This window comes from Brassica napus, chromosome C9 (genome assembly GCF_020379485.1).
Source record: "Brassica napus cultivar Da-Ae chromosome C9, Da-Ae, whole genome shotgun sequence".
Lineage (NCBI taxonomy): Eukaryota > Viridiplantae > Streptophyta > Magnoliopsida > Brassicales > Brassicaceae > Brassica > Brassica napus.
The window spans coordinates 28,115,035-28,125,889 of record NC_063452.1 but is presented as its reverse complement, the minus strand read 5'-3'; the positions used below and the strand labels follow the sequence as shown (position 1 = coordinate 28,125,889).

Here is a 10,855-nt window from a genome sequence, read left to right as displayed (position 1 = left end):
GTTCTTCCCCTCTATAATGATCATGTACCATCTGCTCAGTACCTACACCATAATCTATATTCGTTCTAGATTCTTCTAACCTAATATCAGGCTGAAGTTCACTAACAGGCTGAGGTTCGCTAGTACTACCATATTCATAACCAGTTTCCCCATGAAGGTACCAAACTTTATAATTACGTGAAAACTCTTTCATATACAAATGAGTCCAAACATCAAATTCTTTTATAACCTTATTATTATTGCAAGTAGAGCAGAGACATCTTAACATACCACTTTTTGCATCCGGTTGCTGTTGAACAAGCCTCATGAATTCTCCAATCCCTTGAACGTATTCTTTCGTAAGCAAATTGGTGTTGGGATCCAAATGAGGTTTATCCATCCACGAACGATAATAAACTTCTGAAGACATGATTTTCACGGAATTGTTATGACTAAAGAGAATGAAGAGAGAATGAAGTGTGAATGAGTTGAATGAGGAGGGTTGTATTTATAGGAAATTGCTTACGGCCATCCGACGGATGTAAAGCAGTCCGTCAGAATACCGTCGGTATTTTCTAATCTCAAACGGCTATACAACGGTCATATATATTTGTCGGCAACGGTCACATGGTTCGTCGGAAATTCGTCGGAAAATTCCGACGGAATACCGACGACGGTAACGGTTATATCTGTTAATCGGAATGTCGTCGAAAGTTCGTTGGTATATTTCTGATGAATTTCCGACGACTACAACGGTTACATGTTTTATCGGAATGTCGTCGAAAAGTCGTCGAAAAATTTCGACGAGCCATGTTTCGTCGGAATTCTGTTGGAAATGGCCAACGGAATTCCGACAACTTCAAATTTTTGGTTTTCGTCGGAAATTGGTCGGAAATCCGTCACAAACGTCCGACGACATTGAAATCCATCGGAACCTCCGTCGGAATTCGGCGTGTTTTCTTGTAGTGTAACTGCATCATGGAAAGAATAAAAAGGCGCAAATAAGCTAAACAAAAAGACCTTGAGAGAAAATTCGCAATATAATAATTTTTTGCGATAATAATGGATACAACAATCGAGGAGGGGGAAGATCCCAAAAACTTCTCTCTTTAGTTTTCTCCCTCACTCAAGTCTGATCTAGAATTTCTTTTTTGGTGGTTGGTGACACCTCGAGTCTCCAGTCACCACCCCTCTGTCTCCTTTGCTTTGGTTACAACCTCCCACCTTTTTTCTCTCTTCCCTAGCCTTTTTCCTATATGCTCTCTACTCTGATTTTCTTCCGGTAAATTCTCTCTAGTGGACCAAAAATGGGTGTTGTAGGTGTATGTGTCCTCTTTGGAGTAACGGTGAGGAAACATTTTGGGGTTTTGTCAAAGGGTTCCGGTGGAGTTTGTTCTTTGGTGGGTTGAGAGACCAGGGTCGAAGGTACATGGGCAAACGGTGGGGCAATTGTCCACCGTGACTTTTAAAATTTCAATGTATTTTCTTTAAATTTTTAGTGAATTCTCCTTGTATATAGATAGAATAATCTGTTAATAAATTTTATTTTCGCCTGGATCAAAATATTTTCTAGATTCGCCACTGGTTGAGACAGATCTGTGTTAGATCTGGGTCTTAAAGAGTCGGCGGTGGTTAGGAGCGTCGCTACCTCTTACATGTCTCCGATTTTCCTTGTTCCTTCTCTCCTCTGCTTATTTCCCTTTCGGTATTTGTCAGAACTTCTCCTCGCTTGGTGGGTATGGCGGTGTCAGAGGTCGCCGCCGATGACCTCAGTCTAGTATCTCGACGTCAATTTATCTCGGAGGCTCCATCTGCAGTGTTGCTTCTTGCTACTTCTCGGTATCTCTCGGGCTTTGAGGACAAGTCCTTTCAAACTCAACGTAATCCTTTGGTAACTTCATATATATTATTTTCTAAGTCTCAATTGAGAAACACATTAGAACTGTTAAGTTGAGTTAATGACCACTTCTATGAAGCTGATAATTTTTACTGTTTAACAGTAGCATCTTTGCAACTAGCCCTTACCAAAAAGTCGAAACTTATATCTTTCAATACTATTAAAAACATTACACTTGGCTTTCAACAGGGATACATAATCACAGAGATATAGAAAACAAGGATATAGTTGTGGCATACACTTGGCTTCCATTACATTCCAAGAAGATTTTCCAATAACGCATATAGTTTCTTGGAGTTTTCATTTGAAATCTGCAAACTTCTTTGAGCGCAAGCCAATACTTACGGCCGCTCCGAACTTCAAACATGATCTTCCGCTTTGTGAAGCTAAATATTTATCTGCTTGGGATGAGTGATGCACGGAATAAACTCTTAGACCTTCCGTCCATACATTCGTGATGCTCTAATTAGTCAAAATAATGTTTATTATGGGATTTAAAGTTGTAATCAAACATATGTACACGCAAATGCAAATATACATAAACATGTTATGTACAAATATAATAACTCTTTGGAAAACAAGATAGAATTTCATTGCTTATAAAAAAAAATTTAACAAGTGGTGGTGCATATTTCAGTCATCATATATTATCACCAATTATGATTTAATTAAGTACAAAAATCCATTCTTATTTACATATTTGGAATAATGATAAGTAGTCCTAATTCTTCTAATTTTTGTAACTAACGAGATAGAACCGCACACTATACACCATGTGAGCCATGCAATTAAGATTAAGGAAGTTTGGACGGATATGAAACTAATATCCAAACGTGGAAGTAAAAAATTCCCGTAGTTCAATAATATTGCTATTTTATTTTTCACCGAACAAATAATAATATTCATTATAAACAAAAACTTCGAAAACTTAGGGCATCTATCCGTTCATTATAAACAAAAACTTCCAAAACTTCGAAAACTTGAAGGTATAAACAAAAACTTCGAAAACTTACACTACTACAAGAAAACAGCGGTATTCTGACGGACAATCCGACGGAAAATGAAATCCTCGGAATATCCCGAGGAAATTCCGAGGAAACACAAAATTTGGTTTCCTCGGAATATACCGACGGAATTCCGAGGAAATATCAATCCGTCGGAATATTCCGAGGAAATTCCGAGGAAAAATGTGTTCCTCGGAAAAAACCGATGAATTCCGAGGAAATATTATAGCCGTTGGAGAGCCGTTGGGGGATTTTACAAAATTCCGAGGAAATTCCGACGAACTAGCCGTTGGCGTCGGAATTCCGTCGGAATTTCCTCGGTCTGTCGGCAGGATTTAAACTATAAATACAAGCAGTCCTCTTCCTCTTCATTCACTCCATATCTTCATCCTCCCTCTTACTCTATTTACACACGAATTTGATTCATAAAAAATATGTCTTCTTCAAATTATTTTCGTTCTTGGATCGATCGACCTCATTTGGATCCGAACACGAGATTGCTTACGGAAGAATACCAACGAGGTATAACCGAATTCATGGGGTTAGTTCACCGACAACCGGAAGCAAAAACAGATATGTTAAGATGTTCTTGCTCTAATTGTAAAAATAGAAAGGTTTATGAGATGTTTGGACTCATCTAGAGTTCGAGATGTACTGGTATATTCTTGATTATGAACATGGTAGTACTAGCGAATTCTGTTTCCCGCACACGCATCGATCGATGCGTTTTTGTACAAATACGGATCGATCGATGCGTTTAAAAAAAGGCTCCCGAGATTTTGTTCGATCCATCGATGGGATAATCTAATCGATCGATCACATTGTTACGCTTTGGTCCATCTTAGTGATCGATCGATGCGTTTTCGGACATATATCCATCGATCGATCCGTTTATAAAAAAACTTACAAGATTTTCCGAGGACATTCCGAGGAACGCTTGAGATTCTCGATCGATTGATAGGATAATCTAATCGATCGATCACATTGTTACGCTTTGGTCCATCTTAGTGATCGATCGATGCGTTTTTGGATATATATACATCGATCGATCCTTTTATAAAAAAACGTACGAGATTTTGTTCTCGATCGATCACATTGTTACCCCAAACCCTGTTTCCTCTGAAAAGCCTCGGAATATTCCGAGGAACACCTGATATACTCTATCGATCGATGCGTTTTGGTACATATATCCATCGATCGATCCGTTTAAAAAAAAATTGACGTAGTGAAACCCCAAACACAGTTCCTCGGAATATTCCGACGGAATTCCGAGGAAGAAAAGGGTTTCCTCGGAATTCCCTCGGAATAATCCGAGGAAATAGGGTTTTTAAACCGAAAACAACGTTTTGCGGTTTGAATAACACCTATATAACCCTTATTAAGTGTCTTACGTTCATTATGAAGTCAAAAATTTGTTTCTTACCGTATAATTAACACTTTTCCGATTGTATGAACGAAATCCCACAACATAAGAGAAACACTTATACCTTTTAATGAACGGTAAAGGGAATACTTTCAATTAGTTTTGAAATTTGTTATTTCATGGTTTATGCTCATCTATACAAAGAATCTTCAATGGTATGCATTACAATTGTATAAGAAATGAAATACGGCAAAAAAAATTGATGTTTTGAAACCCCAAACACTAGTTTCTCGGTATTTCCTCAGAATATTTTCATTTTACCGGGCAAATATTTCGCGAAAATTGAAATTAGAATTCCGACAGAATTTCGACGGATAATGTCCGTCGGACCCTAGGTTTTATAACCACGAGCCCCTTCTTCTTCCCCATTTCTCTCTTCTTCTTCTGCGCGACTCCTCTCTTCTCTCCGGCGATTTCCCCCTGAAATCCGACGATATCTCCGCGATCTCCCCCTTCTCTTACACAAATCATGTAAGGACCCTATCCCACTCTCTTAGGTTCTATTTGTTAGGTTTTTGTTTAGTTTTGATAGATTTTTGTTAGGGTGATTGGTTAGGATTGTGATTTGGTTGTATAATAGGTTTAGAATTGTGATTTGGTTGAATAATTTGTTTTGTTGAATTGGTTTAGAATTTTTTTATAATTTTTTTATTTTTTTTGTATTTATAAAATCGATTTTTGTATATAAAATCGATTTTTGTATTTTACAAAACGGTTTTTCTATATAAATTCGATTTTTTGGATTTTACAAAATCTTTTTTGTATATAAATTCAATTTTTTGGATTTTACAAAACATTTTTAATATCTATAAAACTTTTTTTGTGATTAAAAACTATTATTTGGGATTTAAAAATATTTTTAATATATATATATATATTATTAAAACTATTTTTTGTAATTATTAAACTATTTTTTATTTATTAAAACTATTTTTTGTTTATTAGAACTATTTTTATATATTTATTAAATATTTTTAATATCTATAAATCTTTTTTTGTGATTAAATTATTTGGGATTTTTTTTTTTTTTTTAAATTAATTTATATATTTATGTATTTATTAAATATATATTTTTAATTTACAGGTCTCATGATGATCAGACCCGGCCTCGACAGCATCCTTGAAAGACAAGGATGATCGCATATCTTTGTTGGAGACCCAGATGGCGGCTCAACAGGCGGGCTATGAGGCACAGAGGAGGCTGAACCATCAAATGATGGAGATGATGCAGAGGATGTACCCGAACGAGGTGTTCCCGAACGTGCCAGACCCGTAGTTTTTTTTTTCCAAAAACTCGGAATGTTTTATTTTTATTTGTGAAACTTTGAATATTAATTAATATGATTTCAATTTTAATTTTAATTTTATATTTTCGAATTTAAATTTCAAAAATTTTACTTTTTTAAAAAAATTAATATTTTTTACATTCCGAGGAAATTAATTATATTTTTTACTCGATCGATCGATGCGTTTTTGGACATATATCCATCGATCGATCTGTTTATAAAAAACGTTCGGAATATACCGAGGGACATCTTCCTCGGAATATACCGAGGGACACATTTCCTCGGTATATTCCGAACGTTTTTTATAAACGGATCGATCGATGGATATATGTCCAAAAACGCATCGATCGATGAACTTCCGAGGAAATATCCCGACGAAGTTCTTCCTCGGTATATTCCGAGGAGATTTCCGACAAACTAGTGATCCTCGGAATTTCTTCGGAAATTTGTTTCCTCGGAATTCCGACGATTTTTTCCCTCAGTATCCTTGTTGTTTTCTTGTAGTGTTAGGGCATAAATTTGAGGGTGATTGTTGAGAATCATCACATTATTTTAAGAGTAGACCCATAAAAATGAGGGGCTTGTTAGAGAACACAGAGTACATAGTACTTTACCTCTGAAAGAAAGCAATTAATACTCTTTTGGTTTTGAATAAGAATTGCTAAATACAAAGATCTTAGTATCTATTGATAAAGATTCGAGTCGGACAACCTCGGAACCGGCAAGGCAACAAGAGGGGTCTTGAGCTTCAAGACAATCCCAAACTTCTCTTCCAAATCCAACACACATCCTTCCAGAATCTTCCAGTCGAACGAATGTAATAGCGTCGCAAGAGTGTACAAAACCATCCTCTCAGCGAGTGCTACACCAGCGCAAATTCTCCGGCCAGATCCAAATGGAAGAAAGCTGTAATCAGTTCCAGTAAAATCGCAAGACTGATTATCAAGAAACCTCTCGGGACGAAACTCAGTCGGATTCTCCCACACGTTTGGGTCTCTTTGGATAGACCAAACATTGATGAAAACTTTAGTATCTTTAGGGATAGCGTAACCGCCCACCACGGCAGTTTCAGCTGGACGGTGAGGGACTAACAAAGGAATGGTTGGATGAAGTCTAAGTGTTTCTTTCATTATGGCTAGTATGTAAGGAAGTTCAGTGATGTGTGATTCTTCAACAATGTTTTCTTTTCCTACAACTTCGTCTAGCTCTTGTTGCGCTCTCTTCATCAGCTTTGGGTTGCTTATAAGCTCGGCCATCGCAAACTCTATTGTGTTTGTAGCGGTATCAGTACCAGCAACCACCATATCCTTCAAATATACAATATATAACAAACACATCAATCACTCTCATGAACTAAGAAACATACAAATACAGCTATGCATTTTTAATCAGAATAAGGGCTTGGACTAGTCCAGTATTAATCTGCCATCTAAATTTTGAAGTAGCCAAATTCTAACTTATAATATGCGAAAATACCAACAACAAATAAAGTATCCTAGTGGTTAAAACTTACATATTAGCATATTACTTAGTAACGGTTTTGGAGGTCACATGTTCAGATTGTGTTGGAAAAAGTCTGTTTCCAAATAAATATGATGTATATGCAAAAATTAAACACCAAACATATTTTAAAATCTAAAAAATCCAAGGCCTATTTCTTGTCGATTAAAATCATCCTACGGTTCTATTTTCACTTTCCAAAAAGGAGCTATAAGCACGTGCCACGTGGTACCAAATTAGAGACACTGAAACAGTTATTTACCGTAAGTACGCCTTTGACATGGTTAACTGTAATGGGAGTCTCCGAATTAACTTCTTGGTCCTTTAACTTCATCAAATGTTGCAAAAAGTCTTTGCATTTATCATCATCTTTACGTCCTAGCTTTTGCATCTGCTCGATGGCTCCATCGAATATGGCATCGAGCTCGTGAGCACACACACGCATCTGCTTCACAAGCCCTTGAAGATCGAATCTAGCTAGCCAAGGAAAAAAATCCGAAACATTAGGCTCACCCAAAAGCCTAATCATCTCAGAAATGACTCCTTTGAAGTCTGCTCCAACGCTCTCCATATTCTCCGCTTTCACCGATCCTCCCCACAACATATTCATCGTTAGATTCATCATCGTCAAGAACAGTTGGTCTCCGACATTCACCGCCGATTTTTCTTGACTTTGCTGGTATAAAAATCTCGTTCTTTCACGGACTTCTTTGCGTCGAAGCTCGTAGAAAGAATCCAAAGTCTTGCGGCTAAGAAGCTTGATAACGCAAAGTTTTCTGAGAATTCTCCATTCAGAACCGTATGGTAGCCAAACTATGTCGAGACCACCATAGGTAGCGGCCCGGCCAGTGAGAGGGACATCTCGGTTTGAGAAATTGATGTCTTGGTCTTTCAAGATCTCTCGAGCCAGCGATGGAGAGTTCACAACAACGGTTAGTTTTGAGCCGAGTTTGAGTTTGAAGATCGGACCGTGTTTCTGAGCGATAGTTGTGAAGTATGTGTGAAGGTCCGCGTCAAGAAATGGGAGGTTTCCGACAATAGGTAACCCTCGCGGTCCAGGTGGTAGAGGCGGTTGTGGCGAGCGCTTGAAGAGGAACCAGAGAACTGTCAAGATGGTAGTGAGAACGAGAAGTGCGGTAGGAGTAATATTGATTGTGTTGGTAAAGAGATCTGAGATAGGAGACGTCATTGGCACCTACTTGTAGGAACTAGGAAGTATGAGCTTGTCAAAAGTAGTTGTATAGTTTTTTCGTATATACGGTTTCAACATACACCATCATCTCACCTTCACTTTCTTATATACAATAAAAAGATTAATAATACATGCTAAGACAATTATGTCATATAGCCATTTTTATCACAAAATATCACTCAATAAGAAAAATGACCAAAATAACATTTTTTAATTAATTTTTTATTTAAAATTTGAATCTCTATCTTCAAAACTCCACTCCTTAACTCTAAACCTTAAATCTAGATTAGTCAACACTAGGGTATAAATGTATTTTTACCCTTTAATAACATTTATTTTAGTTATTTTTCTTCGTTAAAAGTTATTTTTGTGAAAAAACTTAAAAAAAAAAACTATTTTACAGAATTTCTCTACTTTTAATAGGACTAATTTTTTTTCTCAATGATATTAAACCAAACTGAAAAGAATACATGGTCAGATACGTATCCACCATCTCACCTTCACTTTATCTCTTTGAAAGCTGGCTTTTGTTTCCTAAAAACGTATCTGACCATCTATTCTTTTCAGTTTCGTTTAATATCATCAAGGAAAAAAAGAAAAAAGGACCAATTTTTTTTGGACGTTGAGAAAGCAAATTCTGAGTAGAGATGATAACATTTGAGTGGATAATATAACTTTGGAATGTTCTTATATCAAAATGTTAATTATTTGAGACCAAGAAAATAAATAGTACTCTTTTCTAAGGTTGTCATTAATGAAAAGGATATAAAATTTCTATAAAGCTATAATCCAAAAATCATATAATTACAAAGCACGAGAAAGACAAAATAAAAGACAAAATTTAGTAAATAAAACTATGTTTGTGTAGTGAAAAAAAGATTGATAGAAGAAACTACAAATACAAACATACCAAGAAGTGAGAACATAGAAGAAGTAAAAGGTGAGGGAAGAGCCTAGCTCTCCAAGAGTTGAACATATCATATCTTGGACCTTTTCGAGAGTTTTACCAGATGATTTTAAGATATTTTGAGAAAAACAATTTCTTTGTCTTGAAAAGTTAAAATAGCTCTACCTATGTACATATGGCCCAAATTTTGATAATTATGAAGCCACAGAAAAACTCTCTTCGTGGACCCAGTCAGGAAAAGAGAGTTTGTGTGGTAAGATTGATTGCTAGGCGACATCAGGATCTTAAGAACATGTTTAAAACCAGAAATTTTCCGTTCAGTTTCCTGTAATTTTAAGAAACTCATAATTAAATACTATTCCCTCAGTTTCATTATAAGTGTCGTTTTAGATTTCGCCACACGGATTAAAGAAACAATTAATTTTGTATATTTCCTATAAAAAATACTATTACCTATACACCTAACCATATTTCAACCAATAGAAAAATAAATTTTGCATTGAAAATCGAAAATGACACTTATTTTGTAACGAAAAAAATTCTCTAAAACGACATTTAATATAAAACGGAAGAAGTATTATTTATATATACATGAACATATATGTATTTTAGAACTCCAAGGAGAGAAACTTCTATTGGACCATACTCTAAGAAACTAAAAATAGTCTTGAAAAATTATCTTTGTCCACATATATATATCATGTCTATGTATAGACTTATTTTTAGATCTTATTAGAACCTTCTTAACTTTATAGGGCACGATAACTTGGTTTAGACACTAGTTAAACAATGATAAAAGAGACTGAGGCCAAATATTCTATTTACTGAAGTGTACAAGTCGAACAGAGAAAGAAATACAAATTTTGCTCTCGAGAAATAAGAACATGTAGTCAGTAGTTTAGGAGCTCTTAGTCATTCTTTCTTCTCTCCCCTTTTTCTTACTCATTGTTTACTTATATGATACGGTATTTTATATTAGTTATTATTATAGCTAGGAAACATGTGTATGATTAGTTTAGCATTTGATTAACTATGTGGATTGAAATTGAATTTATATAGTCTTAGAAAACAAATCCTTTATATATTAAAAGAGAAACATTACAACTTTCGAACCATGACACGGGTCATCACGAGAATCATTTTCAGAATCATTAGAAAAATAACTTGGTACATCTTAACATATAGTATATTTTTCATTAAACTAATCATATAATTATAAAAATATTCTTCGTTATTTCTTTAAATAGAAGAAACGGAATTACCTAATCAAATCAATATATATATATGATAATTAATAATTGTAAATAATAAAGATTTGATAATAACTTTTATATCCTCTATCATTTTTTTATATTTTATATTATTAAAATAAATTAAAAAAATCACATTAACCATATAATAAAAATTTAGATTTTTTGTATATGTTATATTTTGAATTTTCAAAAACGACAATAAATTAATAAAATAGTTAAAAAATCTCACTTTGAAAATTTGCGATCAATTGTTTAATTTTTATTTATAACAAGATATATATGTTCATAAAATTATATGAATATAAAATCTTATTTAATAAATATTAAATTAAATATATGTATATATATATATCATTTAAATTAAACTATATATTATATAAAATGCATAAATATTTAAATTTCAAAATTTGCATT

The 10,855-nt window shown here is 34.6% G+C and overlaps 2 protein-coding genes across 10 annotated transcripts; one reads left to right on the top strand and one right to left on the bottom strand.

Moving 5' to 3' along the window:
• The first annotated feature begins 999 nt into the window (after positions 1-999).
• BNAC09G23290D lies at positions 1,000-2,494 on the top strand. Of its 9 annotated transcripts, none has more exons than XR_007328510.1 (3): positions 1,000-1,457; positions 1,696-1,870; positions 2,066-2,494. XR_007328510.1 is itself a non-coding variant. In XM_048768323.1 (3 exons), the coding sequence occupies exons 1-3, from the start codon at positions 1,304-1,306 to the stop codon at positions 2,087-2,089; spliced, it is 300 nt and encodes a 99-aa protein (XP_048624280.1). In that variant the 5' UTR covers positions 1,003-1,303; the 3' UTR covers positions 2,090-2,494. The 9 variants fall into 9 exon arrangements, 2 of the variants coding, with proteins under 2 accessions (XP_048624280.1, XP_013712679.1); XR_007328508.1 differs by having other exon boundaries at positions 1,001-1,404; positions 1,553-1,870; XR_001283130.3 differs by having other exon boundaries at positions 1,002-1,404; positions 1,553-1,859.
• Positions 2,495-6,206: 3,712 nt separating this feature from the next.
• LOC106418261 (flavonoid 3'-monooxygenase CYP75B137) lies at positions 6,207-8,748 on the bottom strand. Its single transcript, XM_013858927.3, has 2 exons — positions 7,352-8,748; positions 6,207-6,896 (listed from the first exon to the last, which is right to left on the bottom strand). The coding sequence occupies exons 1-2, from the start codon at positions 8,276-8,278 to the stop codon at positions 6,273-6,275; spliced, it is 1,551 nt and encodes a 516-aa protein (XP_013714381.2). The 5' UTR covers positions 8,279-8,748; the 3' UTR covers positions 6,207-6,272.
• Positions 8,749-10,855: the final 2,107 nt, after the last annotated feature.